This window comes from Chinchilla lanigera, unplaced genomic scaffold (genome assembly GCF_000276665.1).
Source record: "Chinchilla lanigera isolate Chin_1 unplaced genomic scaffold, ChiLan1.0 scaffold00021, whole genome shotgun sequence".
In the NCBI taxonomy this organism is placed as follows: domain Eukaryota; kingdom Metazoa; phylum Chordata; class Mammalia; order Rodentia; family Chinchillidae; genus Chinchilla; species Chinchilla lanigera.
In genome coordinates, this window is record NW_004955422.1 from 28,575,367 (window position 1) to 28,597,332 (window position 21,966).

Below are 21,966 nucleotides of genomic sequence, written 5' to 3' on the forward strand. Positions count from 1 at the left end.
TCAGGTATGGTTTGGAGAGGCTGCTTCTAAGGATGCTGAGACAGTACAAGGTTGGGCTGAACAGAGGAAAGAAGGAAAAGCCCCAGGCTGCATTTCAGCCACCACAATCCAGGGGTGGGGTTAATAGAGATCCCCCTAACCGGGAGATGGGCCGAGGTCTAACTGCCTGGCTTGAATCCCAGTTCTGCCACTTTGTACCTGGTGACTGTAGGCACACTGCTTCAGCTGATGGGGTAGTAAGTCTCTCAGAGCTGGCAGGAAAGTGAAATGAGGCACTGAATGTTTGGCACACAGTAGGTGCACCACAAACCAGTAAGACTGATTTGCTCCCCAGAGTGGTTGGGAGCCATCCCCCCCTCCAGCAATAACGGATGTGGACTCGATGAGGAGGCGCTATAGCGTGCGGTTAAAGGGGTGCAAGGATGGGGGTTCAAGTCTGTATGACCCTGGGCAAATGGCCACACCCTGCTGTGCCTTGGACCTGCAGCAGCAGAGGCGCCTCCTGCAGAGGGCCTGTGAGGATTACACGAGATCAGGTTTGGCACAGCGCCTGGCACATAGCGGGCGCTCCCAGAAGGCGAGCTTGGCAAGATCGCATGGTACCGCCCAGCACAAAGGACAGGTGGGCAGCGTCCGGGGGGCGGAGCAGGGCAGGTGCGTCGGGAGCGAGGAGGCGGGGCCCGCAGGGGGAACGCGAGGGTGGGAGGCGCGCGCAGCAGGTGCGCATGGGGTGGGCGGGGCCCCGCGCGGGCGGGGTCTCCAGGTGAGCGAGCAGTCTCCAGAGACTGGGGGATGTGGGGCGTGCCGCCGCGACCCGCCGCCGCAGAGCGTCCCTGTGTCTTTAACGCCCTCCTCCCTGAGTTCCCCCCACCCCCTTTGTGCGCACCCCCCTAGCTGGGCAGCCGCGGCGGAGCCGTCCCCCCTGCACTGACAGCTGGTATCTAATTACTGTGTGAGAATGGAAAGTCAGGCTGTCCCAGCTCCGGGGAGAGGGGATTAACGTCTCCTGCAGAATACACTTCCTCTGGTGGGTTGCCATGGTTACTCTCATTACCTGCCTGCCCGCGAGGAGCCCGCGCGAGCCGCTCCAGCAGGCCCTCCGAACCCGGGCCGGCGCGCGCGCGCGACTCCCCGCCCCTCCCTTTCGGGGCGCACGCGCGTGCGCCATGGGGGGAGCCCGAGCAGCGCAGCCCCCGCCCCGCGCCCCGCCCCCCCGCCCGAGCAGCTGTCTTCAGCGCGCGCGGCCGGGCCAGCCCTAGCGCGCGCTGTCAACAGTCATTAGCGCACGGGCCGCGCCCCTCCCCCACCTACCCGGGGTGGGGCCCGCACCTGGGCCTCCGGCTCGTTAGCGCACCCAGGCTGCTCGCTCCGGCCCGGCCCTGAGGGACCCGCCCGCCAGGTGGATCTGGCTCTGGGCCGCCCCCTTCTGCCTAGAACCCCTTCTGAGAGCCGGATCCCTGGCCCAGGCGGATGACTCGGGGAGGCTGGTCCCAGAGTCCTGGAGAGCGCCCCTCTGCAGTGGTCACTTAGGAGTGTCTCACCTAGGGTGGATGTATTTATGCATGACTCAGGTTCCCGCAGCCATCCTGTAAGGTAGCAAAAGCCATTGTGCATAGGGTGTCACCTCACACAAGAGGAAACTGAGGCCCAGGCAGGAACCCTGTCCCTTCTTAAGGTCAGGGCTGGACTGCCCTTAGGGCTCTCACCTTTAGAAAACCTTTCTGGGCATCCTGGTATTCCCGGGCCAGAATCCAGCTGCCAGGCCTTGTCCCTGTCCCCTCTAACAGGGAAGGCTGGAGAGTGCCTCCATCCATTCTGTCACTGTCAGAACATTTGCACTTGCCTAGCCCCTTGCCTTCCCATAGGGGGACACTTTGGCGCCCTGGACCCCTTTCTCTTCCTATGCTTTCCCTGTGCATCTATTCCAGATACCCCAGATTAACAAAAGGGAGAGAAAGAGAAAAAAAGGAAGGGGGGGGCACAGCTTCTTGGAGCTGCTTGAGGCATCTCTCAGCGGTAGCACTCTTGTTGGGGGCTGGTCCCCGGCACCTTTTCCTGGGTCCCAGGATGGGCGTTTTGGTCCCCAGTGTGATTTGAAAGAAGATGGAGGTTCAGCGAAGCAGAAAGGAGGTCTTGGAATATGTGAGGCAGTTCCAGATGGCAGGTGCAACTTGGTGGTGGCAGCAGCTCCACACTAACAGTTGGAGATTGAGCACAAGGGTAGAGAAGAGGCAGGTGCTACATTTAGTCCACAGCCCCTTGTTTTTGTATTTATTTATTGGCGGAGGTCTCTTCCCTCTGCCCCATCCAGGCCTGCAGAACTCAATGGAACTGTGGGCCATAAAATTCCAGTGTGAATCCTTATTTTGGAGGGGTGTGTGTGTGTGTGTGTGTGTGTTCCAGTCCACAGTGGGTAGTATTCAAGGCAAGACAAATTAAAATACTGTCATTGTCCTATTTAAGCAATACCCTTCCCAGTCATTCGATTGCCCTTTACAAATCATGACCATCTTCTCCTGGGATTTCAGAGGAGAGACTTCCTGGATGCTCTTCATTCTGCTTTTCTTTCAGCTTTCTTGGTTTCATGTGTTTTTTTGTTTGTTTGTTTTTGTCTTTTTTTTTTTTTTGGTACCAGGAATCGAACTCAGGATGTTGTGCTTGCCAGGCAGGCGCTTCTGCCACTGAGCTACATCCCCCGCCCTGTTTCTGTCTTTTGAAACAGGGTCTCACTATGCAGTTCAGGCTGGCCTTGAGCTCACTTTGTAGCTCAGGCTTGTCTCCAACTTGCAAGGATCCCCCTGCCTCAGCCTCCCAAGTGCTGGGATTACAGGCATATGCCACCACGTTGGGCTCTCATGTGGTTTTGAAGTTTCCTCTCCACCTCTTTCCTTTCCCTCTAGGCCCACTTTGCAGAGGGCTGACCCCTCCTTCGTAGATCTTCTTTCAGCCCTGCCCACTGAGTGAGACTGTTTGGACTGCCCCCCACACTTCCAAAATCCCAGTCCTAGCTCAGCGTATTAAAGCAGGGTTTGGGGAAGAAAGAGCAGAGGCTGGGAGGGGCACACCAATAGAGTGTGCCATCACTATTGCCTGTAATCTCAGCCACCTCTGACTGGCCTGGGTGGGATGGACTGGCATCCTCACATTTGCCAGAACAGCCACCCCTCGGAGTCCTGGGCTCCCACGCAAGTGGTGCCAAAGTTTTATTTCCCTGAGGAGGGCTCTTTCTTCTAACGTGCCTTGTCAAGAGCTGAGTCTGAAATGCACCAAGAGGGCCTATGCCAGGGACTTTCTCTACCATAGGAGGAACCCAGCTGAAGAATGGTTCCACCAGTAGCTGTAGCCTCTCAGTCATAGCCTCGTTGTTGGTGGGAGGCATATTCCACTAATATGGTGGGGGGCCCCTAAGTGGCACGTTGGTGGCCTAAAATGGTGAGCCCACCTTGAGAAGTATGTATTGTATTACCAGCAAGTGACTTCAAAGTTCCAGTGGAGATGACAGAGCCATAGTGCGTTACCAACTGGACTGCACTCGCCATCCAGGGAAGGGGCTCATTTAATTGGCTTCTGTGGGGAGACAGGCAAGATTCTGTCAGATGCAGGAGCCTGCCTGAGGGGTGACTCCCAACAGCAGCTCGCAAGGCCACCCTGGCAGGAGCCTGTCTAATGGCCTGGTAGGACTGCCGATCCTCTCACTGGTTTGCAGGCCTGGACGTGGCACTCTCCTTGTCTGATTGCTCAGATCATTTGAAGAAACTGAGGAAATTAGAAAAGACCTGCCTAAGGGATGACCTTCTCAGTTATTAATTAACTTTGCCAGACAGGACATGAAAATCCAGTATCAGAATGCAGGGGGCTCCTGCCTCCTCCATCCATAATCTACATCAAGTCTCTGGGTAGAGGTCTGGAATTTATACAATGTTGCCCAATAAAATTATTTTATTCTCACTATTAAGAAAACTGGCTTTCACTAGAAATGAAAATTTTAATGTATTAGGCCTGGAAGCACAGAGCATGTCTATATTTAATGAGCCAGTGATAGTTTCCTGACTGGTCCCCCCCACCCCTTCTCAGTCAGACATATTCCAATCAGCGGTTCTCAGAATCTCTTGCATTGGAATCATGGGGAGGGGGGGGTGACACTGTTAAAAACCCCCGGAGCATCAGATTTGTTAGTCTTGAGGCAGAATTTTAAATTTTGCATTTTAAATAAATTCCTAAACAGTGCTGATACTGCTGGCTGGTCTAAGGCCTACACGTTGAGGACTACTGTTATAAATATTTGGAAATATCAGCAATATTTAAGTAGACATTTGGTGATTTCCTAAATGACTTGCAACTCTGCCTTCAATTCAGTATTCAAATGGGCTGATTTTAAGAGAGTTGGCAATGTCCAGGAAAGTTAGTAGCTCCATAAATTTTTTAAACTATATCCATGTCTGGTTTCACTGGCCTGGATCTGAGCGGCTGTTTTGGAGTTGAATGGTTCAAATGGATGCACAGTGTTACCATGGCAATGTTCTTCCTCACAGAGGATGGCCCCAGAGGCCCATCCTGTCCAAGTGTCCGTGTTTTCATGTCTTTTCCCATGAGGTACTACAGGATTCTGTTCCATCCTTCCTGCTGGGCATTTTGGGGAAGCTAGGATGGTCAAGAGATTCCAGTCCCTTCTTGGTCCAGTCCTATATATAAACTGAACTCCCTCGGCCAAACCAGTGTACACTTACTTAGAGCACTGGATTAGATGAAGCACATTTGGGTTCGAAGCACAAGGGGGTGGGCAGGGGTATCCAAGGCTATGGGGAAGGTGCTTTGTGCTCCTTTGATTAGCAGCTCTGTCCTTGTAGCGCTGTCTGCATTCTCAGCCAGGGAAAGCATGCCTCTCCTGTAGCATTTACTATGAAGGTTATTACCTCTGTGAATGCAGGGCATGGCAGACATCCATGGCACATGACTACTGTCACATCCCTTTGTTACCACCTTTCCAAGGTTCTCCTTGTAGCCCATGTAGATATCCTGGTGTTCTTCCCTTAGGGTGTTACATGCACAGTGTCCAGGTGTCCACAGCTCGCCAGAGGACAGTGCAGCTCTGCAGGTTCTATGTGGTTGAAACTCTGGTTGTTGCAGGCCCCCTCCTTCCTGTGTACATCTGCGGTAGAGCTAGGCAGATTACAGGACCCAAGTTTGAACATCAGGGGAAATAGCAATCCATTTTTAAAGAGACAGTTACCCATAATTGCCCCCCAAAGAGTTTCTCTGGGGTAATTGTTTTGTCACGTTAGATCAGGTACAAAGCTGCTGTTTACCCACGTCTGCCTAAGGATGGAGGTGGGGGAACAGGACAAGGGTGGGACAGACAGGCCAGGCACTCTGTAGCATATGTCACTGTTTTATCTGGGTCAGTTAGTTACACTTTGAATTTAGCAAAGCTTAGTCCAAGCTTGTAGCACAGCCTTAGTATATTATTTAAAAAATCAGTTAAGATTATGTATCTCTTTCTGATGGTAGGCATTCCCCCAGGACCTATTTTGTAACCTGAATGGATCAGAGGGACAGGAGATAAGAACAGATTCCTAAACACAAAATGCCCAAACTCTGGGGTCCAAAAGGAAGAGATAGACATTTACCAAACCTGTATGTGCCAGATGTCTGACACATATTCTTACTTGATCCTTGGGAGGTCCAAGTAAGACTTTATAGGCCCATTTCACAGGTGGAGAGGCTGAGTAAGGAGTAAAGAGGTAAAGTAACTCACCACGGCTCATTATGCTGGGCAGAAGGCGCTTCTCATCTTGCTTCTCTTTTTTTATTCCTTTTTTTTTTTTTTATTTTGTTTCTCTAAAACGTCTCTTCTTTGAATTGTCTTCTTCATTCCATCCCACCAAATTACATCTTCCTTTTTTCAGAAATAGCTGTGTTCTGGCCTAAAGTAATTTTATGAGCAGAGATCTGTTTGCTTTTGATCTGCTAACCCTATCATTGTGCTTCTGCATTTCAGATCATCAAAATGTGGAACCCATCCTTTTATACTTTCTAAAAAAGTTCACATTAAAAAAATTAAAGTTGATATACAGAAAAGCACACAGGTTGTAAGTGTTCGATTTAATGGCTTTAAGCTGGGCGTGGTGGTGCACACCTGTCATCCCAGCACTTGGGAGGCTGAGGCAGGAGGATCGTTGCGAGTTCAAGACCAGCCTGGGCTACAAAATGAGCTCAAGGCCAGCCTGAGCTGCATAGTGAGACCCTGCCTCAAAAAGACCAAAAAAAAGTAAAAAAAAAAAAAAAAAAATCCAATTTAATGGCTTTTTATAAACTGAACATGTGTGTATAATCACACATGGACTAAGAACCATTGTTTTTTTTTTTTTTTGGTTTTTCTCCGGTACCAGGAACCGAACTCACAACCTTGCGCTTGCCAGGCAGGCGCTTTGCCGCTGAGATAAGTCCCCAGCCCACACATGGACTAAGAAATAGAAACCCAGTTATCCTCATTCTCAAAGTTCCTTTGTTTTTGCGAATGTGAACGCTGCTAGACGCGTACTGTAACTGAGCGATTGTAGTATGGCTCCCTTCTCAACTCTGTCACAGCAGTATCTGAAGATCCCCAAACTGCTGGGTAGTGACAAACCAGCTAATGGATAGCTAGTCACTGATGAGCCTTTTCAGGAGGCTTAGGACTTCAGTGAGGGGGTCCCTCAAGAAAGAGGTAAAAGTAACTCCTGAGAGTTTAAAACTGAGAAGTTGTAGAGTATTACCTGTCCCATAAGTGAAGCTCAAGGAAGTTGAAGAATTTGCCCAGATCAAGGAAGTTGGATAGCAGGCAGCTTCCCTCCACGTACATACACACGCAGGCGCACACACCCACAAACACAGATACCTGCTATCTATGCAAGCCCCACTGAAATGGGTCCTGACCAAGAAGGGAGTCATTGCAAGAAGGCTTGTACAGGGCTGGCACAAGAGCTGCTCAGGGTCACCATGTAGGAACACTTCCCACTAGCTGTAGGGTCAGCACCCCATACCCCAGACACCCAGCCGCCCTTCTTCCCCCATCTGCTCTCTGCTGTCACACAGGCCTGGGGCAATGAGACACCTCTGCTCACCGATCACCGCATGTTACAAAAGCTGATGGATAAAACCAAACCCTGTCTGTGGCCAGAATGTGTTGTGAGTGGGTGTCCCATGCCAGGAGGGCCTGTATGCTACTTGGACTACACAGCCTGAGGTTCTAAGCAACTTCTCAGCTACTTTCCCAGGCAGGCCCAGGCCCTAACAACCTCCCAGGATTGTGGCAATGTTTAGCTATATTATACCTGGGGAAGCTTGGCTAGCTGCAAAGCCTTTCGTGTGTGTATGTGTGGTGCTGGAGATTAAACCCAGGGCCTCAGGCTTTCTAGGCAAGCACTCTACCACTAGTCCTGCAAGTACTTCTTAATAGCAGTGTTTACGGAACAGTCCCAGTGTGCCAGGCGTGGTGCAAAGTACAGCACCCTCTCTCTCCGCAGCTCATGGGAAAGGGGCTTCTTTATCTCCATTTTATAGACGAAGGTCCTGAGGCCCAGGGAAACAAGATAACACTCCTCAGGGTCACACGTCACTTAAAAGATGGGACAGAGTGTGTCTAAACTGCCCGGCCCAGCTGCCACTTATAACCAACCTCTCATTCAGTAGTTATTTCTTGAACACCTATTACATGTCATGCATTGTTTGAGGTGCGGGAGAGACAGATGGAGGGAACGGATGAAGCCCACATCGGTCCTCTGGTGGGGTGCTTCTGGGCAGGAATTACCTTGGTGACGTGTCTCTTGGCATTTTTAGAGAAAAGCCTGCCTCTTTTCCCTACATCCCCTCTGCACTGCTTGTTCTTGATCTCTGAAGCTGCCTAGAGCCCTCCCAGTCTCCCGGAGGGAGATGATGTCTGAGCCCTTGGGAGTCCCTTGGTCTGTGCATCTCAGGCCCTGGGAATCAGGAGCTGTGTCCTGGAGTACTGGCCTCGCCCCACATCATGCCCTGGAGCTTTTCCTGCAGCCCCTTCTGTGGGTGGGGAGGGCAGGCGCCAGCCCAGCAGCTGTTGGCTCTCAGGGACGCGTCTGGATCCTGGCACACCTTGTCCAGGCCAGCTGACAGCACTGCTGCCAGCCTGATAAGAGACTGGGGACCCATGACCACCTCACTCCCAGCCCTGCCACCTCCACATGGCCTCGTGCCTGTTATTCTGTGCATCTCCACACACAAAGAGCCTGGGGGCTGTGGCTGCTGCTCAGCTGCTGGAGTAGGGAGGGCGGGCAGTGGTGAAAAGCTTTGCAGAAAGGCCAGGGTGGAGGCAGGAGTCACCCAGGTGATGGGAGCTGGTCCCCTGGGATCCCAGCCCAGGACCACAGTGAAAGGTTACTGCTAATTGGTGAGCTCCTGATGGGGCTGCATCTATTTAGCACCCCCCGCTCCCCAGAGACTCCCAGGATGGTCTTGGCACAGTGTGTGATTCAAGAGCTCCCCGCCCTAGTCTGGCACAATCTGTCTGAAATTGTGAATATGGTGCCTCTTGGTTTTTTGATTTGTATTTTTGTGGTCATGGTTCTCTGCCCATTGTTGCTGGTAGATTCAGTAGCAGCAGCCACCCTGCCTCGGGTACCCCCTCCCTAGCCCCCCTTGGAAGCCATGCTGGATCAGGGAGCAGCGCCACCCCTGGCCCCCGACCTGTGGCCCGGGCCTCAGGGCCCAGCTCTCCGCACCATCAGCCCTGACACTAACACAGCTTGTCCACCCTGTCACAGGGGGCAGATGGCCTGTCGGAGCCCGAGGGCATCTCTCTGAAGCGGGTTGCTGTGGTGGAAGATTTCTTTGACATCATCTACTCGATGCATGTGGAGAGCTCCGCGGAGCCAGGCAAAGCCCCCAAGCACGCCGGGCAGAAGAAAACCTACCGGGCGGTGAGATTTCTGTCTCTGCCTCCTCTGGCAGCCCCGGGCCTTGGCAGGAGGCCACGGGCTCTGCACATGTTGGGCGGGGGGCGGGGCAGGGAGCTGAGGCGTGATGAAACGGCCTTTGGGGACCCAGGGGGGCACAGGGCAAGGGCATGGCAGCCAGAGACGGCTCACGGGGCGAGGGGCGGGTCCTGTGGTCTGAGCACAAAGGAGAAGCAGGTTGAAGGGAGTGAGAGGGAGGGAAGGAGAGGGACGAGCAGGGAGGAAGCCCTCCTCTTCCCAGTTTCTGCCTCATCCCCTCCCCAACCCCTTGCAGCCTGCTGGGGGGGGGCCAGATAATAAGCATCACGGGTGCCAATGCTCCCAAGGCACAGCTTTTACTGCATGCCAGGCCTGTCCTCCAGCTTGCTATGTGCGGGTTCATCCAGCTCCCCACAAGCCCCACAAGGATGTCAATACTGGGAGTCCTGGGCAATCAGAGGACCTGCTTCCCACCCTGTAGGAGGTCACAGTTAGATTGGGGCGGGGAAGCAGGGGACAAAAGCAAGACCTACAAAGGCAAAGGTGTCTTCAAGGTCAGCTTTGAGAGAGCAAGAACCCAGGTACCCAAGACATCAGCAAAGGCACTGCCACCCCCTGCGTTAGTGCCAAGCTGGGGGAGGGCTTTGTGAAGAAGGTGGTGTGTAAGCCTTCTGAGTCTTGGGTAGGCAGGAGGGAGCAGGGACAGCAGTACAGAGTGGGAACCGTCACAAATGACGGGGGTGGGAAGCAAGGGGACTGTGGTCAGAGCAGAGGCCTACCTCTGGTCTGCAGGTGGGCCCCACTGTGTTGGATCCCATCCCCACCAGCTCTGAGCCCTTTGTCACCGTCACCGCAGTGCTCACTATTTTGTATACCTCCAAGCCTTGAAGTTGTCCCGGGACTGGGACCCTGTGGTCCCATCTCCCAGTTAAAGAAACAGACCCAGAGACCTGAGCCTCCTGTCCAAGGTCACACAGCACCTGAGTGGCAATCACCTGGCATCCACATAGCCCTTCTGCATTGACTGTCTTCAGAAGCCTAAGGATGGGTCCTCTGAGCCCAAGATCCCCTGCCTAAGGCAGATCTGACCTCGCCTCTGTCCCCAGGTCTTTCCATAGATTCCCAGGGACTACTGGGGAGGTGACGTAAGTTCATGATTTCCCCACATGGCCTCACTTTTAAAGAGTCCAACAGTCTGGTTGCCCTTGGCTGCAGGTGATGGCCATACCCTGAGTGGGGATAAGTAGAGACACCAGCCCTGGGGCCTCAGAGAGGGAGGAACCCACTGAGGGCAGCTGGAGATGCTCATCCTGTCTCCCACCCTCCCGCATTCAGGGTCTGTGCTTCAGGAAGTGACTCAGGAAAGGAGTTGAGGATTGTTCCACCAGAGGGCCCAAAGGGAAGGCTGCGAGGCTGGGGTGATCTGGGACCTTGGTACTGGTGAGACCCAGCACATTTTCCCAGCATTGAGTTTTAAGTGGCACTGGGCACTTAGCACATGCCAAGCTCTGCATCCAGCATTTCCCCTGCCCACCTTGCTGTGCTTCACACATGTGAAAGTCGCACGTGCAAAGCAGGTGTGTTGAGATGAGACTGAGACTCACAGAAGCGCACAACCTGCCTCAGGTCACTCTGCTGGCCCCAAGCCTGTGCCCTCACCAGTACACATCTTGCCGCTCTGCAGACCTCCTTCGGTCAGCAGATGGGCTCTGCCCACGTGACTTCCCCAGCCCTCAGTGGCCTGCACCAAGCCTCTCCTGCAGGCTTTCAGGGCCTGGGTCTCCCTGCTGTGGGAAGGGCAAGACAGGGCTGGGCTGTCCCTCTGGCATTTGCATCCCTGGGCCAAGCGGACATCCAACCCTTTGCTCTGTACTTCCTGGCTTCTCGTCCATATGCCTGCCGCGTGCCCCACTTCCTGCTGCCCAGCCTGGGGCTGGCACATGACTGGCATTGAGCCAGCTGGGCTGCGCACAGAGCTGGAATTTCAGCATCAGGGCCAAGGCTGGGCTGAGCAGGCCAGGGCTCTCCCGCTGCGGGTGTGAGGCGAGGAGGCTGCACCCCAACCATGTGCCTCCTCGCCCTTCCCCCCGTTTCCATCTGTCACTCTTCTTATGCCACCCTTTTCCTTTTGGGGGGCAGGGGTAGTTCCTGGATGCTTTTGTACTGCTCTTTTCACCCACTCACATGTCTGGGCCTTGCTCCGCCTACCCCCCCCCGCCCTTGCTTTTTTCAAGAGCCCCCAAGATAACCCAAGCTACTGGCAGCAGAGAGGCACAACCTGGCAGCACGGTGTTTGCAGGAAGCCTGGGGAAAAAGGGGTTTTGGATCTGTCCCTGTGTGTCTTGCCAAAGCTGAATCCTGGGGCTGCCTTAAAGTCTTGAGGACATAGGGAGCTTTCAGATTCTTACAAGCCTGGGGCTCCTGTAGGGATGGGGGTGCTGGTAGAGAGATGGGCATACGTGTTCATGGAACTAAAGGAGATCAGTCCTACAGTGGGGAAAAACCACCTCGTGGTATTTGAGTTGGGGTAGGGGGAGGGGAGATGGCTATTTACCCTGGATAATGCAGGGAGATTCAGATTTTGAGGAGGAAGCCCTTGTCTTAGCCTCTAATGTGGGTGACCTGAGGTTCCAAAGATCCCAGGGTGTCTCACCAATGCTGAGTCTGGGGAAGATTCCAGGTAGTTCTACAAAGTTCCCCGAACCCACACATAGGGCTGGTCCTTTTTTCCAAGGGGCTTTCCTGTTTGCTGAGGTTGGAGTGCGCTCTTTTGCTTCCTTCTTCTCTCCCAAAGTCCTGGGAGGCCAGATCGAGTTCTAGGGCCACTTTGGAGTTGAGGCCAGATGTGGTCAGCAGCTGCTGCAGGCCCACCACATGCTAATCCACCGCAGGGCAGAAGGAGGATCTTGTAAAGTGGTGCAAATCCCCCCAATTGGCCTCATCTGTCTTTGCCGGCCTCTGAGTTGGGTAGTGAACACAGGGCCTTCCAGGCCAGAGATTCTGCAGATAGCTTCCAGAGTCTTTCTCAGTTTTTACCACTCAGAAAAATGGAGAAGGCAGATTCACAAATGGTCTCAGTGTCCAGGCAGGAGGCCCTGAGAGCAGGGCCATAGGCAGCCCTGGGCAGCTGGGAGAGGCTGGGTGGGGACAGGGGACTTGGAGCTTCCTCTCCTTAGACACAGTAACTTTGTCCTTATCTGTTTCATGCGCTGGGCTTCAGCATGGGCAGCTATTTCTAGAACAGGGTCTGCAGCTCTGAGATCATTTGAAAACCACCGTCCTATTGGTGAGCGTGTCTTTGAGGACTGTCCTTCTAGTTTCAAGTCATCTTGTGGCCTGGGGCATCCATACACTCAAATAGAAATAGAGGTCCCGTTTCTGGTCCCGGGCAAGGCAAGCCAGGATGGTGAACCAAAAGATGCCTTAAAGATGGGGGTAAGGGGACACATCCTCCTTCTACCAGTCCCTAAAGTGGCAGAGCAAGGCAGGCAGTCCAGCTGTGCCCTTCCAGCTGTGCCCAGCAGGTCTCCCACCCCCACCCACTCACCCCACACCCCCAGCTCAGAGGGTGGCTCGCTCACCCTCTTCTACGCCTCTGGGGGACCCAAGCCCCGGAGGTACATGCCCAGTGCCCCTCTCTGCATGGCAGGCCAACCAGCTCTGGTCCCCTTCTGGGGCCCCTGGCAAGGCCAGGAGAGCCATCCCTGGAGAGATCATTCCGTGCCCTCAGCAGGCCAAGCCCTCAGCAGAACAGCCAGGCCAGGGGCCTTCCTTGGACCTTTTAAAAATACCTCTGGCCCAAGGCAGGTGAGCGAGCAGGCAGGCAGGCAGGCAGGCAGGCAGGGCTGCTCCTCTGCTGTGAACCTTGCCCTCCTTCCCCTGCTGACTGGGCACCCTCCTGCCCAAGTCATCTGCTCAGCTCTCTGAGGCCTGCCCTGGGGTACTATGTCTTAGGGAGGTCCATGGGGTCATCTGTTGGCCAGAGTCAGCCCCAGGTTTCCTCCCTACCTGCACACACCTGGCCCCCTGCTCCTGCTGCCATCAGCCCAGCTAAGCCTGTCTCCCCCCAGCAGGTGCATTAAGAACGAGTCACTGCCAAGACTTCCAGCAACCCTAGGCTGAAGAAGATGTCCCTGTGCCTGGCAGAAAAGCCCCCATCCCTCAGCCCCGACACAAAGGTTCTCCCATCTACTAGCTGCAGGCAGAGGCTCTGGAGTTTGCCCTTGCCCCTGACCTCCAGAGGAAGGCAATCAGACAGGGAATTTGGAAGGGAGATAACTCATCAAGGAGCCTGCCTCCTCCACAGAGCATCAAATCAGCTGAGAAATAACAATTGTGTCACCAAAATTAACTAGCCTTTGTGGAGGGCAGGAGTGGCCCCTGGAACTCCACAGGCAGGCTGAGCTAGGAGCTTCTGCTCTGAGGCCTGGCCACAGCCTGGGGCACTCCTGGCCTACTACGTCCTCACCCCCACCTGCTGGCCACCACAGAGGGGGAGCAGGCATTCACGCACCCCCTTGGGAGGAGACGGTGCTGTCCACTGTTCATGGGGAGGCAGGACCAGCGCATCTAGAGCAGTCCCAGCCCTCGGCCAACTTTCCCAGCCAGGCTGCGGGGAGGACGGGAATGCTTGGGTGATGCTGCCCCTTAGTGGAGAAGAGTGGGAGGACTGGGCTCCGGGAAGCATGTGTGACACCTGCCACGGGAGCCTGGGGCTGCAGGGACCCTTTGGCCCCAAAGGCAACAGCCAGGGCTGTCAAATTTCCCAAAACCCAGGGCAAGGAGAGAAGGCTGGACCTCTGGCCCACGGCCATTCTTCCTCCCTCCCACCCAGCCCTTTCCTCTTTCCCCTCCCTTCTATTTCTACCTTCCCTCCTGCCTGCCAGCCCTTTCTTCTCCCTCTGAGTGACCTGGGGCACTGCCTCTTAAGAGCTGTGTGGCCTCAGGTGAGTGGTTTCACCTCTCTGGGCCTGAGTCACCAGGAACATAAGGATCCCTAGGAGTCCACAAACTTTGAAATGTCTGACACCCTGGTGCCAGCCTTTCTCAGATCTTCCCTAACCTTGGGTTCTGTTTATAAGCCAGAGCCAGTCAATTTGTAAGTGGGTCTCAGTTTATCCATCTCCAAGAGGGAACGTCTCTCATTCTACTCTAGAGAGTGATGCTCACTTTCCAGGGGCAGCACTCAAATGTTCTGAGAGGAATGTTACTTGTTAGAACAAGCCAAGGACTAGGTGATGTGAAACTGGGCGTGGTGGCGCATGCCTGCAGTCCCAGCACTCAGGAGGCTGAGGCAGGAGGATTGCTGAGAGTTTGAGGCCAGCCTGGGCTACACAGGGAGACCCTGTCTCAAAAAGACCCCCCCCAAAAAGATTAAGTGATGTTTAAATGTTTTGCTTTTGCAATTTTTAATCTCCTGTATTCAAAATTTTAAAACAAATGGCTTTCTGCAAAAGTACTGGGTCATTCTCACAGTTCAGAATAGGTGACATTTGCCCGTACTCCGCAAATCCTCGCCACTCCTGGCAGGGGCCACAGTACCTGCCACCAAAGCACAGACCTGGGTGACCCATTTTTCCCCACGGATCAACATGACGTGCAAACTGGTTCCTCCCCAGATCGCAGAAACCTACGCCTTCCTCCCGAGAGAGGCTGTGACCCGCTTCCTGATGAGCTGCACCGAGTGTCAGAAGAGGATGCACTTTAACTCTAATGGCCTGGAACCCAAAGGTAGGGAATCTTGGATGAGGGCTGCTGGAGCAGGTGTGCCCACCGGAAGGGTCCACCCTTCGCTGGCACAGGAGGAAAGTGCAGGCAGAGCAGCTGTCACCAATCCCAGAGGCCAGTGTGGGTCTGTGACGCTGCCCAGGGAGCCTCGTTCTGTCTTATTTAACTTGTTCTGAATTTTTTTTTTTTCCAGTACAGGGAATCGAACTCACAGCCTTGCGCTTGCCAGGCAGGCGCTGTGCCACTGAGCTAAATCCCCAGCCCTACTTTTTCTGAATGTTAAGTTTCACGCAGAAGCCAGCAACCCCATTCTCCTGTTCTTCAGTGCACAGCCGGCCCTTTACTCCCATCCGGGTTCCAGTGGAAAATGGGCACCAGCCCCAGAGCTCTGTGGTTCCGGCTGCATGGGCCTCACGCTTGCCTCTGTTTCCACACGGGTGGCTGCGGGTCTGGCCTCAGCTCCCCGAGGGCAGCAGGGCACCCTTGGATTTGTGTGCCCTCCTGCCTTTGGCAATGAGCCTCCTGGGTGTCCCAGGTCAGCAGACCCATGGGTATGTGCGGACCACCTGAGAGCTGCCGAAGTCGGCCCCTGGGATCAATGTCCGTGCTGCCTGCTCGGTCCTGATCAGCAAGACCAGCAGGGCCTCACTTTGGCGCTGTGCCCCCATCTGCCCACAGGTGGCTGGGGCTCCAGGCGATGGGCTGGTATGGTTATCACTGTGCTCTGGGGAAGCGTTTCGAGCCCTCCCCAGTGCCCTGTGCCAGCTCCTGAGCATGAGGCCAGCAGGAGCCGCTGAAGTTCAGGAGTTCTGCCTGAGGATGGGGACAGAGTGGGAATGGCGGGGGTGCTGCTCATCAGGGTGGTGCTCAGGTGGCACCCACAGACTGGGCCAGGAAAAGTCAGCCACAGAGCTGAGCAGGCAATGACCTCGGCCTCAGAACATGGCCATCGGTGGTGCTTTCCTCTCATTGTCATGGCCCCTGACGCATGTAAGCAATTTCTGACATCGGCTGACTCACCAAATCCAGAGGCCGCCAGGCCATGGCTGCCTCATCTGGGCACATCGGCCGGCTTCCAGACCTCATTGCTCTGGTTCTGGTGTCAGCACAGGACTCCAAGGCAGTGCTGTGTGGATACCGACTACACCTCACTGCTGTGAGTCTTGGCCAAGAGACAGTGTCTCTGTGAGCCTGAGTTTCTCCTCTGGGATGGAGTTAACAACAGCCCCCTCAGAGGGCTGCTGAGGTTTGAGAGGTAGTCCGCATGCCTGCATGGGGCTGCCCAGTGGGACGCATGGCTGTGGCTGTGGGGGTCACGTGATGAGGTGGGATGTCTGAGCGATTCTGAGAATGCTGCCTGTGTGGCCTGGGCCTGGCTGAGAGACTGCAACTCTGGGCCAATATGGCAAGAGGGCTGGGAGCACTTTCTCTGCCTCGCTGCCTATCCTGCGGGGTTTAGGCCCCAGGGTCATGTGCCCTGGTTGTGCCTGCCTGGATCCTGCCTGCCCCATTGCCTGCCCCCTCCTGTTCCTGTCCAGTTTCCATAGCAACTGGCGGAGCCAGCCTAACGCTGCCTAGAGGAACTGAGACAGGGCCAGGAGGGGCTGCGCCTGTGAGCTGCCCTGGGTGACTTCAGGCTCCAGTCCACTCCCTTGCTCTGCATGCCTGACAGCGAGGGTGCTCTTTACCTCCCCGCAGCTCCTCACGGAAGGCTGCAAGGTCTCCCATGGCTGCGCTGATCACAGCAGCAGACTGCTTCCTTTCTCTCTGGCTGCCACCACTGCGCCCCCACACCCAGGGAAGAGGAGGAGGAGGGAGGGAGGGAGCTCACAGCCAGGAGCTGCCTAGAATATAAACCAGCTCAGTGGGCTCTGTGCTGAGCCTCTTCCAGTGGCTTGCTCTGGCAGGATAGAAGACATCCCTGCCTGTTTTCAGGGCACTACCATTTTGGGGTCCCAAATACCAGACTTCCCCATTCACAGGGCAAGATGTTGGGGGAGGAGACCATGTGGCCCGTGAAGGAGTGTGGGCTTGGGATCAGGCAGGCCTGGCTGTGCAGCCTGTCCCCTGCTGTGTGTCCCTAGGCAGGTTAGGGAAACTCTCTGAGCACCTGCTGATCATAACAGCTATTGACAGAGAAGTGCTGGGTGAAGTCACTCAAGCCAGCTCTCCTAGGAGGTAGAGATGGAGGCAGGAGAATTCATTCTTCAAATCTTCAGATTCACATCTTCAAAGTGAACAGAACACCTTCCTCTTGTGAGGATGCAGGGGACTGAAATGAGCCATTAAGTAGGGTGCCTGGCTCCCTCTGCCTGTTTCTACCCGTGTTGTTGTGCATGGTGCCCCAACACAACACTGCCAGTGCCCAGGTGACGCCACCGAGAGAGACGCAACCAGCCTCCACCAAGGTGGGCGCCATGATGCGCACACCTGCCCGGGTGAGCACATCCTGGACACGTCATAGAAGGGAAGGGTTTGGTTTCTGGCAGCTGCCTGTGGTAAGCTTCAGGGTCTGAAAGGCTCCCCTGTCTGCTGCATGGCCAGAGGCGTCAGCCTCCTGGACTGACCTTGCCAGCTGGCAGGTGTTCCCTCCCGTTTCCTGCCCCAGTGAGGGCCTGAGCTTCCATCCCTGTCTGCCATGGTGGCCGCTGGCACAGCAGCTACTCCTGCTTCCTCAGGCACCCCTGCCACGCCTGCGCCCAGGCCCCCCGCCCCCCTCCCGAGTCAGGCCCCTTGTTCCTGTCCCAGGAAGAGGGGAGGCATGGCAGGGGACAGGATGGAGGCTTCTTGAGGGAGGCAGGGAGAGTGCCTTGCTTCCTGACCTCATGTTAGAAGGAAAGGAAGCTGAATGGCCTCCCTGGCTCAGCAGTTTGTCCCCAGCAGTGTAGGGGCCTGGACAGCTCTATCACCCACCTACACACCCCGCATAGACAAAGCCAGGAGCATAAACAAAGGAGCCAGCAGCACCTGGAAGGCCTAGGGTGGAAATTCCAGGGCCCCTTGGCTGCACACCCCTCTTCCTGGGTGGAGGACAGGAGTGCCTCAGACCAGCCCCTGCCCAGGAGAGGGACTGCGTGGGCACATTTCAGCCTTCCTGTGTAACAACTTGGTGTTGCATGGTTGTAAACCCCGAGTTGGCAATGGACACGGTGGTTCTGCCTCCTCGGGGAATGAGCCGTCCATGCAGGTGATGGCTCCTTGGCGATTGGGGTCCAGATGCACCTGTGGGGTCCCCAAGGCCCCACATGCCTGGGCCCTCCAGATGCCTCTTCTTGTCCTTCCTCACCAGCCCCTTTCAGCCTATTCCTTTGCCCTTGCAGAGTCTGTCCTATCTAGCCCCACACGCTGGCCTGTTCTCGCTCAATTCTCACGCTCCCCGTGTGACTGTGGGAAGGTTGCGTGGCACCTCTGTGCAGGGTTGTCTCATCTGTAGGATGGGGGTACTGACACCAGCACCCACCTCACGAGGTTCTTGGGAGCCTCAAGCAAAAGGGTCCACAGGAAGTACTTTGTCAATGCTCCTTTACTGGGAGATCGAACACAGGCCTTTTGATCTTCACGAAGCTTTCTCAAGCTGTCCCATGGTCTCGGCCCTCCCTCCTCCAAGCTCTGATGACTGTCACATCCTGCTTGCCCTCTCTGGTTCCTGACCCAGGCCAAGCCACATTCTATTTCCCTCCTACCCCACCAAATGCAGACCGCGGCACTCCTGAAGTGAGGACTGGCTCGCCCATTTGTCTCCCCTGGAAGAGACTGTCCCACCCCTCCTGAACTGGCCGCAGGCCTGGGAGCAGTTTCCAAGTCTGAGCCGCATGCACCAGGCCAGCTGCTGTCCTGACCTCCCTGTGTCAGGTCCTTCTTGCACCCCTGCCTCCCACAGTCACCCACACCTTGCCGTGGGCGCCCAGAGCCCCTGCCATGCCAGGAGAAGGAGCTCTTCGGTTCAGAAGGTGAGAGCTTGAGAAACTCCACCTTCTGTCCTGCCTGGAGGATGTAAGGGCCACTGCCCCCCTGCTGAAGCCTTTGTGACCGATGGGTGCTAGTGCTGCCAGCTGTGGAGGTTGGCAGTGGCCTTGGCTTGGGCAGAGCCCCACATCACTGATTATTTTCAAGGCCATGGAAAACTAGGTCCAGCACTTGGGTTGGTTTCAATTTTCCTTGGCCAGGAGGTGTTGAAACCTTGGGGCACCTCCTCCGCCTCTGTTCCCAGCGACCTGCTGGATTATTTAGCCTCCATGACCCTCCTGGGTTCCAGCTTGGCCCCCTCCATGGTGACTGCCCACTGGGGCGGTGCCACTGTGTATAGGCTCAGGCGTGGCTGCCACCTCCTCAGTGAGCCCCACAACCCCTCTTCCTTGCTGGTCGTCCACCTGGGCGCTTTTGTCCTGGTGCGGGTCACCTGTGAGCCTCTGGCTTCAGGTCTTCTCCTCCCTACTAATGAGATTTAGGGATGGTGGGGCTCCCACTGCTGAAAACCTCTTGTGGTGGCCACGCTGTGACCTCCCACTGCCAGCTCCGTGGCTCATGTCCTCATGTGGAATGTCCCCAGGCCCACAAGGTGCCACACCAAAAAGGTGTTCTCTGGTGGGTTTGTGTGTTTGCCCAGGACTAGGCATCCTGCCCTCCTCTTCCTGGCCCTGGAAGTGGCTTCTGCTCTGTGGAAATCTGGAGAGGGGACAGACCTGTGGCAACCACTCCTCCTTCCTCCCAGGAGTGCCATCCTGGCCACTAAGCTTTGTTTTGTTTTATTTTCCTAAGCCCAACTATAACTGACTTTATTTTATTATTAATTAATTAATTAATTAATTTGTGAGATGGTGCCTCACTATATAGCTTAGACTGGGCTCAAATGTGCCATCCTTGTGCCTCAGCCGTTGGGGTCCCAGGGTCGCAGATGTGTGCCACCAGGCCCAGCCTGTAACTGACGTTATGAACAGTACTTTCTCCTAAGCAATCATGGCATTTCAGCCAGGACATGGGTGAGCACCAGGGAAAGAACACAGCCGGCTTCCTGCCCCTGTGGACGTCCACAGGTACCTTGTTGTTCAGTGACTTCTCACTAGACAAGCTCCTCATCTTTGAGGAAATAAAACAGAAGCAGTGGTTCTCAGCCTGAAGATCTACAGTCTGCAGACAGGAAGCCCAGCTCCTTCAGCGACCCCACCTCGGGGAAGTCCCTGGAATGTTTGTTGCTTCCCAGCCAATCAGTTTGGGGGAATCAGGCCTAAATGACCCCTGGGACTGAAGACTTTAAGTCTAGGATAATGGTTGCTTGGCCAGAGAGAGGCACAAAATGCATCTTATTTTCCTTACACACCAGCTATCTGTGCCAGTGACTTCCTGTCCCCAAATCAGGAGGGAGCTCTTTAAAAAGGTGTGTGGGGGGGGAGCCACTCAAAGCCAGTTTCTGAGACCTGTGAAGTGACACTTCTTCCCATAAAGAACGAAAAAATGAAACACTCTTTGTGTGTGACAACATAGCTAAAAATCAAGACAGACTTCTGCGGGGCTGGGGATTTAGCTCAGGGGCTGGGGATTTAGCTCAGCGGCAAAAGCGCCTGCCTGGCAAGCGCAAGGTCATGAGTTCGGTTCCCGGCACCGGAGAAAAACCAAAAAAAAAAAACAAAAAACAACAAAAAAAAACTTGATAACAACCATAAATGTGCTTGGCGGAGCCCTGGTCCTGGGATCCATCTGACCTGGAGTCTTGCTGTCTGCAGGGCTGTCCCAACCCTGGCTAAGCTGGGTTTCCCCTTGTCCTCTCTGTCCCTCCATGTTTGCTGGGCTTTTCTTCTTTTTTTGTGGTAAAATATTTAAAACGTAAACTTTCCCATTTGACTGTTTAATTGTACCATTTAAAGACATTAATTGCCACTGCCTATTTCACAAGTTTTTCATCACCCCAAACAGAAAATTCTGAATCTTTTTAGAATAATGTGGCCTTCCCACTGCCAGGTAACCTGTAGCCCACTTTCATTTTGTGACTATGCCCACTTGAGGTATTTCACACTCGCAGAATTGTATGGTGTCTGTCCTCCTGTGTTGGCCTCTTTCGCCTGATGTTCATGGTTGCAGGGGCTTCTTTGTTTTGAATCCTGGCTTGGGGGTGCAGATATAGCAAGTCATTCTAGGATAGACTGCATTTACTTCCCCTGGCCCTGTCTCTTGGACATGGTGGTGACAGACGAAGGCAGGCTTTGGCTAATCAGAAAATCATTATTACTTCCCCTCACACTTCTCAGATCCCAGCCTGTTAGTGGAGCAAGATCTTTTGCTCAGAGGCCTGGGTGATACGAACCTGGCCTGAGGTTGGTCATTGGAGGCAGGAGAAAGCTAGACAGCAGCTACTCCCGACTGTTCCCCCAGTACCTTGTCCAGAGATTTTAGGAGTTATCAAATATTCCTACCTTCTGATCCATGAGTTCTATTTCTTGGAATCAGTTCTAGAAAGAAAAAAATCAGAAATGTAGGTCAATATTTGTATACAGAGCTGTTTGCTGCAGTGATGTTTATAACAGCCCCAATAGGAAACCACCCAAATAGCCAATCATAAAAGAATGGCTTAAGTGAATTATGGTAAAATATTATGCAGCTCTAAAAGTTATATCTGCAAAGCAAAACAAGAGTTATGATGGTAACAAACACCCATGACAAAATGTTAAACATAACAATCCCCCAAAACTCACAACTCTTTTCTTTAAGCAGACTATAATTCTTTGTATATATTGTGATATCAAATATGCAAAGAAGAAATATGGAAAGGGAAAAAATAAACAGAAGCATATGCCAAGCTGCTGGTACAATTATGGCTTTTTAAACTTTTCTTTACATCTCTCTGCACTTTGCAGATTCTCTACAAAAAGAACATGCATTGCTTTGATCTTCTGGGCAGCAAAGCAGCACATGGGAGGAACGCGCCCCTCTGCGTGTGGTTAAGGAGGAACCCGCGTTTGGGAGGGCGGGGGTGCCAGGGGCCTGGCTCGGACCTGTGAGCCACATGGGACCGGAGGGCTGGTGTGGGGCCTTGGCTGGGATGGGGTGCGTGGCAGGTGGGCCCCGGGCAGACAGCTGACTTAGACCAGAGTTGGAAGCTTGAATGCCTTCAAGGGCCTAGTAGGTATCCTAACTGAACAAGGGCTTGCCAGAAGACAAGGGCTGTGCGGGAGTGGCAAACAGCGCACACACCCTGTCTGGAGGAGATGGCTGCTGCCATCCACCGTGGGAGCCCTGTGCGGCCACACCTTCCATTTTTCAGTGGAGCCAAATTTCACGTCTTTTAACATGTGAAATGTCA

The 21,966-nt window shown here is 54.3% G+C and overlaps 1 protein-coding gene across 1 annotated transcript in view; it reads left to right on the forward strand.

The window, feature by feature from the left end:
* Positions 1-382: 382 nt before the first annotated feature.
* Positions 383-21,966, forward strand: part of Nol4l (nucleolar protein 4-like) — an 83,235-nt gene continuing 61,651 nt past the window's right edge. Inside the window, exons 1-4 of the mRNA XM_013513842.1 lie at positions 383-577; positions 1,283-1,399; positions 8,775-8,930; positions 14,564-14,675. Coding sequence (XP_013369296.1) covers positions 383-577; positions 1,283-1,399; positions 8,775-8,930; positions 14,564-14,675 — 580 coding nt within the window. The remainder of the gene's footprint in view (positions 578-1,282; positions 1,400-8,774; positions 8,931-14,563; positions 14,676-21,966) is intronic.